At 42.6% G+C, this 21,375-nt stretch overlaps 1 protein-coding gene across 1 annotated transcript; it reads left to right on the forward strand.

The window, feature by feature from the left end:
- Positions 1-135: 135 nt before the first annotated feature.
- Positions 136-20,150, forward strand: KPNA7 (karyopherin subunit alpha 7; the record flags this gene model as incomplete). Its single annotated transcript, XM_084886089.1, has 10 exons — positions 136-201; positions 660-785; positions 4,170-4,252; positions 4,655-4,923; positions 6,253-6,335; positions 8,515-8,778; positions 10,347-10,580; positions 12,023-12,205; positions 14,691-14,837; positions 20,052-20,150. 10 exons carry the CDS (start codon positions 136-138, stop codon positions 20,118-20,120), a joined length of 1,524 nt encoding a protein of 507 aa, XP_084742215.1. The 3' UTR covers positions 20,121-20,150.
- Positions 20,151-21,375: the final 1,225 nt, after the last annotated feature.

Genomic DNA, 21,375 nt, shown 5'->3' on the forward strand with positions numbered 1-21,375 from the left:
TCTGCTCTCCACTCCACTATGAACCCTTTAAGGGCTTAGAACCTGGGTGGCTTTAGCACAGTAACCCACACACTGGACACTGAGCATCGCTCTGTGACTGTCCTGCCTATAGGTGACTTACTTCTTCCCGTCAATATGCCGACTGCAGAAGCTCCAGAAGAGAGGCTGAGGAAATTTAAATATCGAGGCAAAGATGCATCTGTAAGTATGAGGCAACAGCTTCACTTCGAAAATGATTCCCTAACAGTGGAAATGGCCAGGGACATAGGGCCTCGGGACAGCCCCGCTGGATCCCTATGGTTGAGAGTCCCAGCTCTGCTCTTCAGGATCTAATCTGCACCAATGAAGACATGCTCAGACTCAGGGCAACGGGACCCTTTGCTCAGATGTCTCTACAGCTGATAATCCTGTCTGCTAAGGGCACAAGCGATCTTCTTCACCTTGGGAGGGAGATTGACTATTCTTCTAGATCTGGTGTGGTAGAAGACAGCAGAGGAGGTCGATAGAACTGGGCCTATTTACTAATTGTGATTTTAACTCTTCCAGCCTGTTGACTATGTAAAGTGAAATCAGATGCTTTAAGTGTATCGGAAAGGCTAACATGGTAACGGCCTGGCCTCCGAGCTCTAAGTGCCCCCGTTCTTTCTTTCCCTCACTAGATGATGCGACAACAGCGGATAGCAGTCAACGTGCAGCTCCGAAAGGCCAAGAAAGAGGAGCAGGTCTTGAAGAGAAGAAACATCAATTTCTGCTCTGACCCAGCTTCTGGAGAAGGGACCAAAGGGGTACGTTGGGAATGTGGCGTTGAGAGCAGTTGTGTATAAAACACATCCTTAGTAAACTTCTCTGGCTTAAAAGTTTGGTTCAGAACTTGCAAGCTCTAATTGAGTGTCTTGAAGGAAAGGGGTGGAGAGATGATGGTTAGGCTTAAACTGGTGTCGTCAGAAAGCTCGGGGTCATTTTCTTTGTGGCTGTGAGTCTGAGATCGAGGCTCTAAGGGGGGGAAGTGATGCTTCTAACTGAAAATTCACTTGCCGCCACTCAACCAGAAGCAGGGAATGAGGGGGTCTTGAAGGTTACCTCTCAGCAGAGGCATCTAGTTACTCAACATGTGAAGTCTTGCCTAGGACTTGAATGCTGCCCTCTGTCTTCCCTTCTCCGTCCACCCTAACCCTGCTCAATACAAGTCCTGGCTGAGCCCTAGCTGGTTTGGCTCAGTAGGTAGAGCATCAACCTGCGGACTAAAAGGGTCTCAGGTTTGATTCCAATCAGGGGCATGTACTTCAGTTGCAGTCTCCTCCCTGGCCTGGGCCCTGGTTGGGGCTCGTGCAGAAGGCAACCAATCTATGTGTTTCTCTCCCATTGATATTTCTCTCTCTCTCTTCCACTCTCTCTAAAAATCAATAGAAAAATATCCTTAAATGAGGATTTAAGAAAAACACACACATTCCAAATCCTGGGTTGACTTTGAGGTCAGTACTGTTTTTTTTCGTTTGTTTGGGGTTTTTTTTTTTTTTGTGATCTTTCCAGCATGCCTTGAGCAGGAGGTTTCCCTCAGAACCCCAACAGTATCGTATCTACATGCCTTTGTAGCTAAGTGCCTTTTATGATCCGCCACTGTGTGTGCCATCACTGCACTCTGCTCAGCTTAGGGCTCTTAGAGGCAGAGTGGTTCAATCTGGGCAAGTGGATTCAATGATGTGTTACTGGCCATCAAATAGAAGACCTGTAACCATTCTCTGAATTGCCGTAGGACTCTGAACCATATCTCTACTTAGCTTTATTTATCTAGAATAGCCCCCAGGAGTCCCCCATCCAAGGAAGATGGAACTATGAAATGAAAGACTTGTTTTCCTTTTTATCCTTTATAACTATGCCTTTTAAAAAAGTAAAATATAATTCATGGACCTTGGAATTCACCTTTATAAAGTATATAATCAGCATTTTTTTGTATATTCACAAGGTCATACAACCATCACCACTAGCTAATTTCAGAACATATTCGTCACCTCAAATAGAAACCCCATACACAATAAGCAGTCGCTCAATCTTCCTTCCCTCTAGTTTCTGGTGACTAGGAATCTACTTTCTGTCTCTGAGTTTACCTACTTTAGGTATTTCATATAAATGGAACGATAGAATACGTGGCCTTTCATGCCTGGCTTCTTTCACTTAGCATTCTGTCTTCAAGGGTCAGCCACGTTGTAGCAGGTGCCAGTCCTTCATTCCTTTTATGGCTGAGTAGTATTTCATTGTATGGATATACCACATTTGGTTTATCCATTGATTACCTGGTGGACATTTGAGCTATTTACACATTTTGGCTATTATGAATACTGTTACTATAAACATTGGGTATAAGTTTTAATGTGAACATGTTTTCAGTTCTCTTGGGTACAGGGGAAGAATTACTGGGCTATATGGTAACTATATTTTGAGGAACTGCCTGTTGTAAGCTGAATAATGCCGACCCCAAATGTCCCCATCTCCGAATCCCCATCATATCTTATATGACGAAAGGGGCTTTGTAGACAAGATTGAGTTAAGGATCTTGCGATGGGGAGGTTATCCTTGATTCTCTGATGTGTCCAATGCAATCACATTAATCCTTAAAAATACCAAGGATGAAGGACAAGTCAGAGCATAAGGTGATATGATGACAGAAGTAGGGATTGGTGTGCTAGGCTTTGAAGATGGAGGCACAAGTCACAAGCCAAGGAACACAGAAAATAATCTACTAGAAGCTGAAGGGCAAGAAAACAGACTCTCGCCTCATAGGCTCCCAGAGGAACCAGCCCTGCCACCACCATGACGTTAACCCAGTGAAACTGATGATGAACTTCTGACCTCCACAATTGTGAGAGAATAACTCCGTGTTGTTTTAAGCCTCTAAATTTGTGGCAATTTTTACATTAGCAATAGGAAACATGCTGCCAACTATTTACCCAAGTAACCTGCACCATTGTACAATCTGATATTCTAACCACCTATTATTATTGTCCATTTTGGGATGGTAGCCGTCTAGTGCATGCAAAGGGCTATGTTCTGATTTTTGTTTTTCTAATGACTAACGGACATTTTTTTCATGTGTTTATTGGCTATTTGTTTATTTTCTTTGGAGAAATGTCTATTCAAACCATTTACCCATTTTTTAAAAATCAAGTAATTTGTCTTTCATTCTTGAGTTGTAAAAGTTCTTTATATATTCTGATAACTACACCCTTATCAGATATATGGTTTGCAAATATTTCATCCTATTTTTATGAACCATCTTTTCACTTTTTTGGTAGAATCCTTGAAGCATAAATGCTTTTAATTTTGAAACATTTCAATTTATCTACTTTTTTATTTGGTTGCATGTGCTTTATTTTTAAACAATCCCTATTCTTTTTTTAATGTATTTTTATTTATTTCAGGGAGGAAGGGAGAAGGAAGGAGAGATGGAAACATCAATCATGAGAGAGAATCATTGATTAGCTGCCTCCTGCATGCCTTCTATTGGGGATCAAGCCCACAATCCGGACATGTGCCCTTGACCAAAATCAAACCTGGGACCCTTCAGTCCTAAGGCTGACACTCTATCCACTGAGCCAAACTGGCTAGGGAGGTTGTGTGTTCTTTAGATGTCATATTTATGACTTCATTGCCTACTACAAAGCTACAGTAATCACGTCTGTTACTTAGGTTAGACATGTAAATCAGTGGAAGAGAATGCAGAGTCCACAAATAAACCATCATATTTATGGTCAAAGTTTGACAAGGTGTTAGGACCATTCAATGGGGGGAGAATAGTCTTTTCAACAAATGGTGTGGGGACAACTGGATATACACATTCAAAACAATGAAATTAGACCCCTACTTATACCATTTTTGGAGGTCTTTGTCATTTTTGCGGACATCCACTAGTATGTTCTTACTGCATGTTATAAAAAGGCTCTGGGGTCCAAGTGATGGTAGGAATTACCTCTCCCCCAGAATATGAGGAATATCCCAGAAGTCTGGGAGATCTATGAGACCAGCAAATACCCTTCTCTCCCTTAGTATAGACCAGCCTGCAGATTTGGACATATGCTAAACCCAGCCTGTTCTAATCAAATAGAGGCTAGACTAGATGACCTTCATGGTTCCTCTTAGCAGAGACTCTGACCCGAATGTGTGTCTCCTTGCAGGTCAGGCTCACGCTGGAAGAAATAATCAGGGGTGTGAATGCCTCAGATCCCATCGTGTGTTTCCAGGCCACCCAGGCAGCCAGGTATCGCCAACCAGACTGCTGCTGTTTATAGGTTCATAGTTAGAAATGAGCTCCAATGGCCTGTCTGGTTTCTCGGCCGTGGCGAAATGCCCACACAATATAAAAAAAGGCTAGTCCATCCAAAAGTGAGATTCAATATCTCCTCTATACTCTCCTTGAGAACAACTTAAGATATACAAGTGTTGTCAGAGATGAACCTCTTAATTTAAATTGGCCTCTACAGAAATCTTCGAGGTAGATAATACCTGAAGGGAAAATTTTTGCTTCATCACTGCAAAGTGCTATGAGCTAAACTCTATCTAGGATGTTACGTAGTTAGGAATGCCAGCAACATCTATTAGGAGGTTCTTCATATCTGCCTCATGTGACTTGCTTTTTCTTTTTTTCTCTTTCATTGCAAAGGAAAATGCTGTCCCGGGCCAAGAACCCTCCTCTAAAACAGTTTGTTGATGCAGGGCTCGTTCCAAAGCTGGTGGAGTTACTGACGTCACCATTTCATCCCAGTTTGCAGTTTGAGGCAGCATGGGCTCTGACCAACATTGCTTCGGGGGCTTCAGAGCAGACGCAAGCTGTCGTGGAAGGGGGTGCCGTCAAGCCCTTGGTTGAGCTCCTGTCTTCCTCCAACCTAACTGTGTGTGAACAGGCAGTGTGGGCCCTTGGTAATATAGCAGGTGAGACTCTTCCCTCAGGGGACTAAGAAAATGGTGGGCCAGGCATACGGCGTGCTGCAGGAGTTCTTTGGGTAATATTGTAGACTTGATACTCTACGTAGAAATGCCTAGAAATGCTGGTGGAAGTACAACAGCCTTCTCCCAAATTCAGAGCCAAGTTCAGAGGTCATAAAGTGAAGCTGAAACCAGAGAATGCAGTATGTCCTGAAGCTCCGGGCTACCTCGGGACATCTGCCAAAACCAGGCCCTACACGCATAGGTCTCAGTGGCTTCAGGAACCAAGGACAAGCTTTTGGCTTATTCAGTGGAGGGGGTTTGGGCAGACACTTATGTAATCCAGACCCTAAAAAAAAGTCTACTTCTAGAGAGAAAGTTGCCAGTGGAACATACAAAAGTTTAGGGTAAAAGTTTCCCCTGAGAACACCCTAAGATTGGCCTTATAAATTTGGGACTTGACACTGTATTTCTGCAAGGTCCAGGAAAGCAAAAGCTGGGGAGTTACTGCTACAGGGTTGGGAGCTCCCTGATTTCTGGCTGAATAGAAATATAATGCTTTTGGGGGGAAACTAACTCAACTGGGTCCCTCAGATTTTGACAAAGATCAGCCAAATATTAGCAATTTCAAGTTCAGAGAATCAACAACCCCTCGTGATTGTGTTAGTAGAAACAATCATTCAATTATAACTCCATGGACTTTGGATATTGGGATTTGCAAACACCAAATATAAAATCAATCTGCTTTTGAAATGCTTGCAGAAGTATAGCACCTACTGCAATGGCTTTGCCTCTCATTTTGACTGGTTCAATAAGGAACAGGCAAACTGGGTGGTATAATGTAATTAATGCCTTGCCTGATGGTTGAAGAATTATAAATAGAGACTTCTATGGTCCAGAAATCCGGTATTCTAGCCAAAGTCACAGAGAGCTGATGCCTAACACCAATGCATCTCCCAGACTTGGTTCTGAGTCACATCTGGAAGTTACTGCCCTATGCCAAAGTCTTCTGGGAAGACAATTTGGTCTGCAATGGCCTTGGTCCTCCTGAGAACTATGCTATAAAACTATATTAGCATTTATTTAGAGAGCTCTGCCTGGGCCCAGTTGGCGGGCTCCTTTATGCATCCACGGACTACTTACGGCATCTGCTGCTGTGTGGGACCTGCTTTCACACCAGGCCTAGCCACCCAACCTACATGTTCAAGATTCAGGATCAAGTTCATGACTGCATTCTCTATTGCCCAACCTTTGCACAGACTTTGAAAAATGAGTCACCTATCCCAGGATTCTCTTTGTTCCCTCTTTGAATGTCCTGTTTTTATCTATTTGTAGGTGATGGCCCAGAATTCAGAGACTCTGTTATCTCGAATAACGCCATCCCACGTCTGCTGGCCCTGATTTCATCAACCACACCAGTGAGTGTCTTTCAATTAGAAAACCTAGCTGGAAACAAGTTCCCAAATCAATGCCTGGCCCCTTATTATGGCAATTATACACAAGGCCTTGAACTGAATATCACGTTGAGTGAAAATTAATCCAAATTTGTCCTCAGTAGGCAGTAGTGCTTATCATTCTTTTGAAAGCATTGGGAAAAAAATCTGCTAAGATTTTTCTCAGTTTACAATCTTGCAAAATTAGATGACTAAACTCTAAGGAGACAAACTGAATTAGTGGCTCACCAGTTCTGTTCCTAGGTAATAAAGTTTAGGTTTGAAGATTAGAGTCAAAGTCAATTGATGTGGCACACTGGCCAGGTGGCTCACTTGATTAGAGCCTCCTCCCATATATCAAAAAGGCTGTGGATTCTATTCCTGGTCAGGGCACATACTATGTTGCAGGTTCAATCCCCTGTCAGGGTGCATGCATGAGGCAATGGATCAATAATTTCTCTCTCATATCCATCTGTCTTTCCCTTCTTCCCCTCCATTTTCCTCTACCTCTCCCTTTTCCTTCCTCTCTTTCTAATCAATAAACATTTCCTCAGGCGAGATTAAAAAAAAAAAAAAATGGATTGATGTGGCAACAATAGAGGAGTCCCTGGACTAGAAATTATATTTGGCCCTAACCAGTTTGGCTCAGTGGAAAGAGCGTCAGCCTGAAGACTGAAGGGTCCCAGGTTCAATTCTGGTTAAGGGTATGTACCTTGGTTGCGTGCACATCCCCAGTATAGGGTGTGCAGGAGGCAGCTGATGGATGTTTCTCTCTCATCGATGTTTCTAACTCTCTATCCCTCTCCCTTCCTCTCTGTAAAAAATCAATAAAATATATATTTTTAAAAAATAATCAGAGTCTTAGTTGTACACATTAGGTTAAAGTGATTGAGAGGCACCATTGCAGCGACGTCAGGGAGGTGGATATGCGGGTCTAGATAGTCATGTACACATATGTCATCCAGCTGGGCAAGATCAAGAGCAGGGGTTAGCTGCTTGCTTTTGTAGATAGAATTTTACTGGAGCACAGCCATGCCCATTCACGCACACACAATTTTCTGTGTCTCTTATGGGGTTCCAAGTGCCGCGTTGACTAGTTGTAACAGAGCCCTGTGGGCCCACAGAGCTGACAATGTTCACTGTCTTTACTGTCGGGCCCTTACAGAAAATGATGCCAATCTCTGACCTAGAGTGTGAGGAGAATCCAGGACCATGTTCTAGGGTCCCTGACCTTCAGAAGTCAGGCAGCGCGTGCCAGGAAGATTGAGGAAGAGCATCCCATTTAGCAATAATTTAAAAAAAAAAAAAAAACAGGTTTGGTGTCACAGATGCCAAGAAGGGAACAACTGGTGACTAAATACAACGGGGAGGGACAGTAAAGAAAGCAGCTGTGGGATTAGAGACTTGGAAGAAGCTGATTCCGTCACTAACCATAAAGAAGCAGGGTCAGAAGCCAGAGGAGGAGGAGCACAAGCACAGATGGGAAGCACACAGTAGAAGGGGAATGCAGATGCCTCCTTGAGGACGGACTGAAACACAGAGGTGAGGTGATGGCTGCAGCGGTGCCAGGGGTGAGGGTTGAAGGTCACAGTGTTTCTGTGCGGTGGGAATGGTCCAGGAGAGAGGGGTGATGCTGGAGTCAGAATCTTTAAAGGTGAAAAGTGGTGGGATTCAGAGGCAAGGCAGGGAAGACTAACCCTTGAATAGAAGATAGGAAATGTGGTTATGACATGTTGGTTATAGATCAGTGGGAAGAACAAGAAGCCTCTTTGTCTTGCCAGGGAGAAATGAAATGAGGCCGTCAGATGAGTCAAGAGGAAGGATATTTTGAAGAATGAAAGGAAATATACCCATCTAGCATTTGAATAGGAGGCAAAAAGCTCATTCTCTCTGTCCCTAGTATACATGCTTTAACAGCTGATATTCCAATTTTGGAAAGTGAAATATATTTTAATAAGCACTGCCTTTATAATTATTCAAAATGTGTATATACAGGTTTGGGGACACCCTATCTATACATCACTACCTAGAACAAATTGCTGTTTGTAGCTCAAATTCTTTGGTTCATGCAGGTCAATACCAGTGATCAATGATGGCAAGGACACGCTGCAGTTTGCATTTTTTCTGCTTTGCACCTGATGCTAGACGCAGTCTCTTGTTACAGATCACATTTCTGCGGAACATCACATGGGCCCTGTCCAACCTGTGCCGAAACAAGGACCCGGACCCCAGCCAGGAAGCCGTGGACCAAATGTTGCCCGTCCTCTCCCAGCTCCTGCAGCACCATGACAACGAGGTGCTCTCAGACACCTGCTGGGCTCTGTCCTACCTCACCGAGGGCTGCAGTGAGCACATCGACCAGGTGGTGGACATGGGGGTGCTGCCCAGGCTGGTTCAGCTCATGGCCAGCTCGGAACTCAATGTCTTGGTAAATGTCCCAGGTCTTGTCTGTCTCTCTGTGGGCCTTCCAAGTTGTATTTACTTTAGCGAGTTCTACCCTTTTCCACCCCCTGGTTTCCACACTCAGCTCTAATTCTTTTCCTAGAACAGGGGTCGGCAGACTCATTAGTCAACAGAGCCAAATATCAGCAGTACAATGATTGAAATTTCTTTTGAGAGCCAGATTTTTTAAACTTCTAACGCCATTTCTTCAAAATATGGCTGTGGTATTTTGTGGAAGAGCCACACTCAAGGGGCCAAAGAGCCGCAGTTTGCCGACCATGGACCTAGAACAAAGCTTATCATCTGCATTTCCTTGTTCTCTGATACTCTCTAGCCAAGCACTTGAATTTATTTTGACCCAAAATCCTATTTTTTATTCATCTGACTACTAGAAAAATAGAGAGCACCAAATTAAAATTGACTATAATTCCTTTGCCCCGTGAACTACCCTTTGGTGGTCTTTCCTTCTAGTGGTCTATGTGTGTAGACATTAACAAGTTGGCTGATACAGAATGTGTGTGTGTGTGTGTGTGTGTGTGTGTGTGTGTGTTCATGTAAAGCCCATGCAACATTTGAATTGCTTACTCAAGTATAAAAGAAGATTCCTCTGATCCTCTCCCAAGATTGTTCTCTAATACTATTTCAGATACAAGTGAAAAGTAAATAAAACCACCATGTCACTTACATAATGTACTTCTTGAAAAGGTCTTTTAAAATGTGGGTGCCCCTTCTGATTTCTATGCCTAACACTTTGTATTATGCAGCCTTAATGATCATCTGCTTTGAGATTAGCATAATATTCCTCAGATGTCAAGGTTACTTTGGGGATAATGCCGGTAACTTGGAGGATACAAAGAGAATATCTATAAGAAGTCACTTATCCTGGGAGCATCGGGGCAAACTGCCAGGCTTGGCAAGGCTGTGATTGGCCTATAGCACTACTTCTATGTCTCACTTTAGTAGCAGATACCCAGAAAAATAAGCTAGGAAAATTCTATAACTATTATCTCTCACTCAAGTGCAAGAAACCCAAAATACATCCTAAATCAACCCTCCAAGGACAGTTGTCTGGAACCCAATTGTAGACCCATCCTGGGAACCGTCAGAGTTATTGAGAAGGGGTTGTAAATACATCAAAAAATGCCATTGGGATCTCACTGACTCCAATAATGTATACAACAGAAAGTTGACTCTGGTGCTAAATATAAATTCAATAGACATAATTACATTAGAAACACCACCATCAACTCGGCACTTTCCCCAATGTAGGAAAATAAAAGGGAGAGCATCATTTCTTGATACAGGTATCCCTTGACCTCCATCCCACTTGAGCCACCACTGCTGGGAAGCTGGCCAGTACCTTCAAGCTATATAAACAGCCTTCCACGTGCCAAATGAATAGGGGCCATGGGTATCATCTTTGTCCACAGGCTGCCAGAGAGCCAGCAGCAAAGCATGACTAATGTCTTGGGAGGGCACAGATCTTGTGTGGCTGTCACCTTCCACTGTGATACGTTTGCAATACTTGGTTACACTCTAGCCTTGTTCTTCCAGACCCCCTCTCTCCGCACCGTGGGGAACATCGTCACGGGAACCGATCACCAGACCCAGCTGGCCATTGACGCGGGAATACTGAGGGTGCTGCCCCGGCTCCTGCTGTACCCCAAGTCCTCCATCCAGAAGGAGGCAGCCTGGACCCTGAGCAATGTGGCCGCAGGGCCGCAGCAACACATCCAGGAGCTGATTGACTGCAACGTCCTGCCTCCCGTGTTGGCTCTGCTGAAAAACGTAAGTGGGACAGACACTCTGTGTCTACGGCAAAGGCCACTCTCCAACTGGCCCTGTATTGAACTCCTTCAGTAACTCAGACACAGGCTCTGAAGCAGATTCATTGAGACCACAACAAAACTATGAAACATTAATACCCCAGCTCTCCTTTAAAAAAAAAAAAAAAAAAAAAAAAGGAAGATGCATCCTGTTTGGACAACCGATGGAAAATTCAGAATACTAACTAAGCATTGTGGAATGAAAAGGTGGCCCACGGCTCAAATATCCAGAAAAAAATTTGCGTTGGCAAATAGTGTTAAAAGAATGTGCCATCTACTCCCCACTTGCCAAAAGAGGTTTTGCTTTCTTTTAGGAGGAAAACCATATCCAGTTACACTAATATTATACACTAAAGAGTGTGGCCTTTTCCGCACACAGTCACATTGCTTAAAGTGGGCATATACACAGAAAATCCAAATATAAAAGTAGAAATACAGTAGAAATACTTCCCTTCCCCAGAACAACTACTATCATCAGCATTTCTTTTTGCCATCTTTAAGTGGACAGGCTATGTTTTTCTGCTTATGTGTTTCTGCTCTGAGGTTGATGGTTGGTTCCAGGTTTTCATTAAGTGTTAAAAGCTAGGCCAGGTGTGCAACCCAAATCATAGCATCTTCCAGTCAATTAGACACTTCCTATCTATGTACTATCGGGAATCTGTATGTATTCTATTCAGAAGTATCCAGTCATGAATCAAGAAGTGATCTTAGTTCAAACTGTGCCTTTTGAACTATAATTTGCTTGGAGCCATAAGCTGTTTTGTGTGTGTGTGTGTGTGTGTGTGTGTGTGTGTGTGTGTGTGTGTTTTGTTGTTGTTGTTGTTTTGTTTTAAACTGTGGTCACAGTTTCTCTCGGCCACAAAATAATGTCTCCTGCCCCAGGACAGTAAAATCTATGATCAATTACTCCCATATCTCTGTGTCAATTGCTTTTTATTAATGCAAGGGTCGCATTGAGTGATATTTCAGTGGCCTTCCTCAGTAACCTCTAGGCTATCTCAGTCACTCAGATCACAACTGTGTGCTTAGCTTTGTATCTATGGAGCTTCTTAATCAGATTTTTATTAGGGCAAAAAGACAAGAAATGTGGACATTGGCCCCTAAAACCTAAAATTCCAAGCATAATTCCTAATCTATGTTAATTACCTGTATTGGTTTATGTTGTTTCTTTTTCCCCCCATCACCTGAGTTAATGAACTGAGTCTGTTTGAACTTAGGACCTCCCTCTAAAACCCCATATGAATCTATCCACCTCCTTCTTGACTTTAAGTCCCCAGGGTGTTCTCTCTAAATTGCACATAAGGCCCTGGCTGTCCCAGCCTACCTAGAAACTGAACCAAGTGAGCATCCCTATATGTAAGCTCTACAGGATCTGTAGAGAATGTGCATGTTCTCTTTCTGCAGGGAGAGTTTAAAGTCCAGAAAGAGGCTCTCTGGATGGTGGCTAACTTCACAAATGGGGGCACCGCGGACCAGATAATCAACCTTGTTCATTCCGGAGTCTTGGAGCCGCTGGTGAACCTGCTCACCATCCCGGACACCAGATTTGTTATCATCATCCTTGATGTCATCTCTTTTCTCCTCCAGGTGAGCTGTTCTGGACAGGTTGGTTTCTAAGTAGCGGTCTCCAAACTTAAGACATTTCATTTCGTTCTTAAAACCCTAGTAGGACTCTCTTTCTTCCCAACTGCCCTATCTCCTCCCTCTGTGCACACGTTCTATGAATAATAATAATAATAATAATAAGAGGCCTTTCAAAGAAGGTACATTATCTTCGTTTTCTCAGATGAGTGTCTTGTACCCAGCACTGCTGTAGATGCCCAGGATGTGGCAGGTAAAAGCCCGGGCTCGCACAGAGCTTATGTAGTCGCGGGGAGGGGAACAGACACATAAGGTGGGGAGTTAGAGGTAAATATACCTGACAAAGAGGTAGTCCCGATAGCTCAGAGTGAGGAGGGGAAGGTGATCTCTTATATTCAGTAGACAGGAGAAACTTCTCTGAGGAATAATTTCTGAGCAAAGGCCTCAGAGAAATGAGTGGGTCTTGTGGCTATCTGTGGAAGAACATTCTAGAAAGAGCAAGAAGATGGTATGGCCAGAGCACAGAGAATGGATGGAAGGTGGTGGAAGATTAGGCTCACGGCACCTAGGGGCCAGATCACATAAGATCTGTGAGAACTTTGACTTATCTGAGTGAGGGGGGGGGGGGGGAGGAAGGTTTGAAGGAGGGGGAAAATAGTGAGCCACATGGCTAACTCTTTTAGAAGCCTAAAACATAGAATATACTTGAAGGAGCAGCAAGAAGTTAGCAGGGATATATGTTAAGAGGCCAGACTAGAATTCCCTTTATATTCAACTAGATGACTGGGAAAATAGACTACAAAGCCTTGAATTGGAATTCTAAAAAAGTCTGATTTCTTAAAGAAAGGTAAGTTAAGGCAATATTTTTATACTATTAGTCTTGGTTCTGTATTGCTGCAAAACAATTACTTCTTAGTGACTTAAACATTTACTATTATCTCACATAACTTATGGGGTTAGGAATCTGGAGCAGCTTACCCGAATGGTTCTGGCTCAGGGTCTCTAATGAGGTTCAAGATGTCAACTGGGGGCTTCAATCTCATGTGAACGTTTGATAGAGACTAAGGATCAGCTTCCAAGATGGCTCACTTGTGTGCCTGCCAAGTTATCCCCACCACACGAACCTCTCCCGGGATGGCTTGAGTGTCCTTACATGATGGCAGCTGGCTTCCCCTGGAGCAAGTAATCTAAGAAAGCAAGGTGGAAGCCCCTCGGTCTTTTAGGATCTTTAAAGGAGGTCATTTCAGCAACATCCTATTGGTTACACACATCAGCCCTATTAACACTCTAACACAAAGGCATAAACACCAGGAGGCAGGGGTCACCTGGGACCATCTTGGTTAAGGTCTTTTTATATACAGCTAAGCCATTTGGAAAGTTTTCAAAGTAGCACGAGGGAACCCCTTTTGGAAACTCACTCGAAGCACTCTTTTCATGTAACTGTCTTGGAAAGAACTGACCTGAGTCAGAACAGATTTGAAACACAGCCCAGCTAGACACTAAGACTTGAGCAAATCATACAAAGAGTAGAGACTTGACAGCCCATAGACTAAGTTGGACATAACAAATCTGTAAATGCAAATAGAAGTTTAACTTCGTCTGCTTCATTTAAACATTGTGATTTTTCTCAGAAGAGTCTGGGCAAATCCCATCTGGTGGACCACTGCACCCCCTGGATCAGATGGAGGCCGTGGGGGCCGTAGGTTAGAAAGGTCAAGATGAGACAGGAAAACGTCCAAGTAGGCAGCAGATGTAGTTGAGGTTCTTTGAAGTAACTTCAGGGCCATTCACTGTTAAGGTCCAAAATCCTTGGCCAGCACTCCTGCTGCCCACAGCTCAGTGTGCTTTCTGAAGCTAATCTATCATGTTGATTCCTGCCCTACTTTCTTTACTCAAATCTACTAACTCATAGGACGAGAGGATGTTAAGGCTCACACGTACAGTGCAAACGGTCATCAGGTAAATGATGTGGCCTGATGAATTCACTCGACCCAGAGGAGGGCTTTTTATTACTGCTCCCAAAATAGCAAGGAGAACCCTTCCAGATATGACAGCCAAGTTTTCCATCTTCCTCCACATCCTGATATGCTGTTTTGCTGAGCTATTATTCCCTCTTCTCATAACATGCAGCCCTTATTCCTTCCAAACTCTGTCCTCACTGTTCCTTCTTCTGGGAATGCCATTCCCTATGACTGACCCGGCACAGTATTGTTACTTTCCAAGCATTCTGTACACATCTTTTATAATTTAAACCTTTGCTCATTTACTAAATTAAACTTTTTACACACACACACACACACACACACACACACACACGTATTACATAAATGTCCAACGTGGAGGAAGAGCATGCAAGTTGAAATCACTTTGGGAAAAGCGAAGCTGCAGCTGCCGGTTCTGGTACAGGGAGCCTTTGGCAGGGTTCCACTCGTGAGGCTCCCTGTCCCCAGGCTTCTGCCCAGGCCTCACTTTCGCTCCTATTGCCCCCCAGGCAGCAGAGACGCTTTCTAAGAAGGAATACCTGTGTCTTCTGATCGAGGAACCTGGTGGGGTTGACAGAATCAAAACCTTGCAATTTCATGAGAACCATCGTGTGTCCATGACTGCTCTGAACATCATTGAGAGCTACTTCTCTGAGGTAGGTGACTTTAAGAATAAAGTGGCGTCCGTACCTCCTGGGAGGCCCCCTCACAGGCGATGGCCTGGCAGGTGCCTCTGCTGCCTCTGTAAGGTGGGTGATCGGACAGGCGGGTCCTCTCGGGACGTAGCCGGGGTGCAGGGTCTGCTTTTGAGGAGCAGCTTTCTGGCTCCTGGAAACGACTCTAATCCCTTAGAAGCTTGTCCTGTTATCTCTGGTTTCAAATATTACTTTTTCCCCCTACTTGACTCTTTTGCAGGGAGGGCAGTAGTACAAGAAGGGATGTGATGTTAAAGTGGCTCTTTATTGAAAAAAAAAAATGCAGACAACTAAGGCAGGCCCCAGCTTTTAAAAAATCATTTTTGCTGTTTACTGCATTTTTTTGTCTCTTTCTAGAATACGGTGTTTGGGGATGAACTCTTACAAAAGGCTTCTAAGTTTTCTGCAGGAGCCAGGAATAATTATCAGATAATGTTAGACGTTCTTTAAAACATTTTTTATTGTGGTAAAATATGCATAACATAAAATTTAGCATTTTAACCGTTCTTAAGTGGACAATTGGTGGCATAAAGTATTCACATTACTGTGCACCTCAGTAATGTGAATATACTTCACCACTGTTCATCTCAGAACTCATTTATCTTTCCAAAACAAACTTTGTATCCATTCCCCATTCCACTGGTAGCCACCATTTTACTGTCGAGACTACTTCCATTTTTATTGTTTTTAATATATTTTTATTGATTTCAGAGAGGAAGAAAGAGAGAGATAGAGATAGAAACATCAATGATGAGAGAGAATCATTGATCAGCTGCCTCCTGCATACCCCTACTGGGGATTGAGCCTACAACCCAGGCATGTGCCCTGACCAGGAATCAAACACTGACCTCCTGGTTCATAGATCGATGCTCAACCACTATGCCACACCAGCTGGGCACCACCATTATATTTACTGTCTCTCTTTGACTACTCTAAATACTTCGTTTAAGTGCAATCATATAGTATGCGTCCTTTTATGATTGGCTTATTTCATTTAGAACAATGTCCTCAAGGGTCATCCATGTTGTAGTATATTTCAAAATGTCTTCCTTTTAAAGCCAGAGAATATTGCAGTGTATGGATATACCACATTTTGTTTATCCATTTATCTATCAATGGACACTTGATTTATTTAACTTTCTGGCTATTGTGACTACTCTTGCTATGAGCATGAAAGTACAAATATCTATTCAAAGTTCCTGCTTCCAATTCTTTGGGGTATGAATCCCAAAGTGGAACTGCTGAATCATTTGGTATTCTGTTTTTAATTTTTTATGAATAACCTACTGTTATCAATAGTGGATATACCATTTTACATTCCTACTGGCAGTACACAAGGGTACCCATTTCTCAGCATCTTACCAATACTTCTTTATTTTTATTTTTATCATAGCCATTCTAATGTGTGTGAAGTAGTATCCAATTGTAGTTTTGATTTTCATTTTTATTCGATATTTTTCATGAGGAAGGAGAGCTCAAAGTCCCTAAGTGGCCAGGTAAGCATGGGGCTAGAAGTTACAGAGTGAGTGGTACTCTGTTAGGTATCAAACTAAATTCATCAACAAAATCAGAGCCTTACAGTAAATATGACCATGGTGGTGGTTGGTGCTAACCAGAGGCAGCTAATCTTGGTTTGGAACCAAGAGGATGCTCTCAAAGCAGAGAAGACCCAGAACAATGATTAGCATCTTTTGAATTTGAAGCTTTTATGAAAAGCTTGTAGTTAGACTTGTCCTTTAAGTAGGGTTTGTATCCATAGGACTCATTTAAGGGCTCCAGGTCAAATACTTCTGTTCTAGAAGTAACAGCTACACCCATTGTATCCTTACTCACAGTAAAGCTAGTGTTCTTTGTCAAAACTGCATTTAAAAATAAGCCAGACAGGCTTCCAAGTCAAGGTGATGGCATAGGTAAACTTGGTACTTACTGCCTCCCACAACCACATAAAAATTTAAACTGAAATATAGACCACCTATCATTCAGAATCACATGAAATCTAGTTGAATGATCGTCTTACAACTAGGGAATTTAAAAAGAAGCACATTGAGACCGGTAGGAGGGGTGGAATTGCAGAACCACCTGATCTCACACCCACATGTGGCAGTTTAAAATCGGGAGGGATATCTTAGCCATGGAGGTTTCTCTGAGGAGCAAGGGGTCCCTGCCCCACACCAGGCCTCCAGCCCAAAGTACCAGTGCCAGGAAGAGAAGCCCCCACAACTTCAGATGGTAAAAACCAATGGGGATTGTGGCTAAGTGACACTGAGGATGTGAGAGTCCCAGGCAATTCCTCTTAAAGGGCCCACACATGGGCTTTCTCATACTCCCTCTGAGCACCAGCACTGAGGCAGCAGCTTGAAAGGAACTTCAGGGAGGAACTAACCTGTCTATAATCAGAGAAAGAGCATCTTTTTCCTAGACAGAAATGCTGGCAGAGGCCAGTGTTTCTTTGCTGAGACCTCCCTGCCACAGAGCTGACAGGCTGTGCCATATCTGAATCTCCATCAACCTGGTTCACACTTTCCACCCTGCCCTTGTGATTCCCCGAGACTCTGTCCCTCCCTACTTGCAATTTCATCTAAGACATTTCCAGGGGCTTTTCCATATCACTGGCTTCTTTTGCCTCATGCTTTGGACATTCCTAAAAATTCTCAAACAAGCAGTAGCCAGCATCAGTGTGCCCCCTACCTATCAATAAGTGGCCCCAGGCCTGACATTAGCAGTAGCCCACCCTAGTTCACAGTTTGGCCTCTCCTGAACACCTCCAAGCTCAACATAAGTAGCAGCCATCTGCAGAGCACTATAGCTCATGGTGCATGGCCCCAGGCAGGACACAGGCAAAAGCTGATTTTGCACCTCTTCGGAAGCCCCAGAGCCACCCAGTGGTCAACTTCCACCATGCCAATTACAACTCTACCACCTTCATGAGTAACTCAAGGGGTGGGTTCAATGAGCACCAAAGCCCCACTGAAGCAAGTCCTGTTCCATGGGGGCATCTCCTGCACATAGCTCTTCAGCTGTAGTTGCAACTAACCCTTGCAACTAATTGGCCTGAGGGTCAACCCCTCCCAGTGATACCAACATAAATCAAAGCTCAGCTACAATAGGACAGTGCACACAGCTCACACAGGGTTGCACCAATTCACAAAGGAGTGCCCAGCTCAGGTGACTTGGGAGGCCAAACCAGTGGGCCCTAAAGTACACCTACACAAAGTGACTCTATCGAGTCCAGGAGACATAGCAAATCTACCTAATATATAAAAACAAACACAGGGAAGCAGACAAGTGTGGAGACAAAGAAACAATTCACACACAAAAATAAATAAGTAAGTAAGTAAATAATTAAATAAATAAGTATAAATAAACAGGCGAAATCTCCAGAAAAAAAAGCTAAATTAAATGGCAGCAAGAAAAATACCAGATACAGAGTTCAAAACAATGCTTATAGAATGCTCAAGGAACTTAATGAGAACTTCAAGAAACTTAGTGAGACTAACATCAACAATATAAAAAGTGACAAATTAGAAATGAAGCATACACTAATTGAAAGAATAACTTTCAGGGGATTAACAGTAGAGCAGAGGATGTTGATAAACAAATCAAGAATTTGGAATATAAGGAAGGAAAATTCACTCAGTCAGAACAGTAAAAAGAATAAAGAATCCAGCAATATGAAGATAGTATAAGGAGTCTCTCGGACAACTACAAACATACCACCATTTTCATCATGGGGATACCAGAAGAAGAGAGGGAGCAAGAAATCAAATACCTATTTGAAAAAAATGACAGAAAACTTCCCTTACCTGGTGAAAGAAATAGACATACAATCCAGGAAGCAGAGAGAATCCCAAACAAGAGGAACTCAAAGAATCTCATACCAAGACACTTCATAATTAAAATGCAAAAGGTTTGTTCTGGGGGGTGGGAGTGGCCAGGGAGGGGTCAATGAGAGGAAAAGGAGACATATGTAATACTTTAAAGAATAAAAAATTAATTTAAAAATAAAATGCAAAAGGTTAAAAAGAAAGAAACTCTTAAAAAGCAGCAAGAGAAAAGCAGTTACATATAAGGGAGCTCCTATAACACTGCCAGCTGATTTTGCAACAAAAACTTTGTAGGCCAAAAGGGAGTGGCAAGAAATATTCAAAATGGTGAAAAGAAAGGGCCTACAACCAAGATTACTCTATCCAGCAATGCTATTATTTAGAATTGAAGGCCAGATAAAGAGCTTCCCAGACAAAGAAAATCTAAAGGAATTCATCACCACCAAATAAGTAGTTCATGAAATGTTAAAGGGTCTTTTTAAAGAAGAAGATGGGGAAGAAGGGGAGGAGGAGACTAATAAAAGATCAAAAATATGAACAATAAAGTGCAATAAGTGCATATCTATCAACAACTAAATCTAAAAATCAAGATAAATGAACAAGGAATCTAATGAACAAAATTAGCTAATAAATAGAAAAGAACCAGAGGCATAGAAACAAGGAATAGATCAATGAAACTCAGAGGGAAGGGGAGAGAGGAACCAGGAAGAGATTAACCAAAGAACTTATGCATATATGCATTACCTATGGATACAGACAGTAGGATGGTAAAGGCCTGGTGTGGGGCAGGAACCAGATGGAGGGGGTCAATGGGAGAAAAAAAAGGGGGACTTATGTAATACTCAATAATAAAGTTTTAAATAAATTAATTAATAAAAAGCCAGACACAAAAGTACAAATACTCCATGATTCCACTTACACGAGGGATCTAGAGTAGTCAAACTCATAGAGACAGAAGTTAGAGTGTTGGTTTCCAGGGGCTGAGAGGCAGAATGGAATGGGGGTTTTTAATGGGTACAAAGTTTTGGTTTGGAAAGAAGAAAATTTTCTGGAGATGGATGATGTGGTTGCACAGCAATGTGAATGTACTTAATGCCACTGAACTGTCTACTTAAAAGTGATCAAAGATGTTAAATTTTCTGATATGTATGTTTTATCACACATTCAAAAAAAACTGTATTTAAGATCCATATCGAGAAATACTTCATGCTTCCCTCCAAATTATTCTCTGAGGGAACCTTGAAACTAATTTAGAGCAAATAATAACCCACTGCAGATATTAAGGAGTTAATGTGGTGGTAATAATGTATTGAGAGCCTGGAGGTATAATAGTGTCTTTTCTCCCCTGAAGGAAGAAGAAGCTGGCCCAATATTACAATCCTTGGACCAAGATCATGAATGCATAAAGCACTTAATATAATACTACCAAAGCTCCACAACTTCTAAGCCAAGACCCAAACCCTAAAGGGTAACTTCTTAAAGAAGCAGCACTCCTATATTTTGGTGTATCACGGGTATAAAGCTTTTAAAACTGAATGCTAATAAAATTTTTCACACTCACCTCTATAAAGATAAGTGCAGTTAAACCACTTGTGTCTTAAAAAAAATCTATGTGGAATTCATGTTCTAAGAATATGTTGTTTAATGGTTATTTTTAAGGATCGTAAAGTAAGATCTTCAAAATGGAGTAGAGTGGTCTATTAGCTATCTAGACGAACTTTTACTTGTAGATTCGATTTAACTAGTATTTCTTAAGCATGTGTGTTCACTTCCCTTTTCATTTTTATGTAATCCCTATTGTTACCAGACCCAAATCGGGTCTAATTATTCAGTAGTTGCCAGACAAAAGACAACTCCAAGAAGATTTTATGAGAAGGAACTTTATCGCAAGCCAACAAGCAAGGAATACACTGGGGATAGCTCCCAGAGTAGTGCGTCCCCAAACAAAAGATTGCATTTGTCTTTACTGAGGGAAATCCTACATAAACATCAAGGTAACCTTCGTCATCACATGGATGGGTGGGGACATTCTTGCACCTGTGCAATTAGCAAACATGCCTACACATACGTCGCATGTTTAAAAATGGTGGGAAATCTCCACCCCTAGGAGGAGATTTTCATATTATAATGAAGGTATAATGAGAAAAGGTCATGAGAAGGTCAATGAAGGGTCTTTTAGGCCGCTTCAGCCAGTCCCGGGCAGTGTGAGCCAGATGAGCCCCCTGATTCTGCAAATCACTCCCAGGAGTCTGCCTGAAAAGACAGGTCTGGTGACAAAGTCAGGGATAGTAGAAGTATGGAAGAAAATGTGTGTGTGCATACACAAAGCTTAGGTTACACTATAAATGTATAGAACATGCTTCAGAGAAAGCTGTGTGGGCCACCTGAAGGAGGAGAGAAGGAGAGAGAGTCAATGAAGAAGGTCAATGAAGGGTCTTTTAGGCCGCTTCAGCCAGTCCCGGGCAGTGTGAGCCAGATGAGCCCCCTGATTCTGCAAATCACTCCCAGGAGTCTGCCTGAAAAGACAGGTCTGGTGACAAAGTCAGGGATAGTAGAAGTATGGAAGAAAATGTGTGTGTGCATACACAAAGCTTAGGTTACACTATAAATGTATAGAACATGCTTCAGAGAAAGCTGTGTGGGCCACCTGAAGGAGGAGAGAAGGAGAGAGAGTG

This window comes from Pipistrellus hanaki (assembly GCF_964339955.1).
Source record: "Pipistrellus hanaki genome assembly, chromosome: 5".
In the NCBI taxonomy this organism is placed as follows: domain Eukaryota; kingdom Metazoa; phylum Chordata; class Mammalia; order Chiroptera; family Vespertilionidae; genus Pipistrellus; species Pipistrellus hanaki.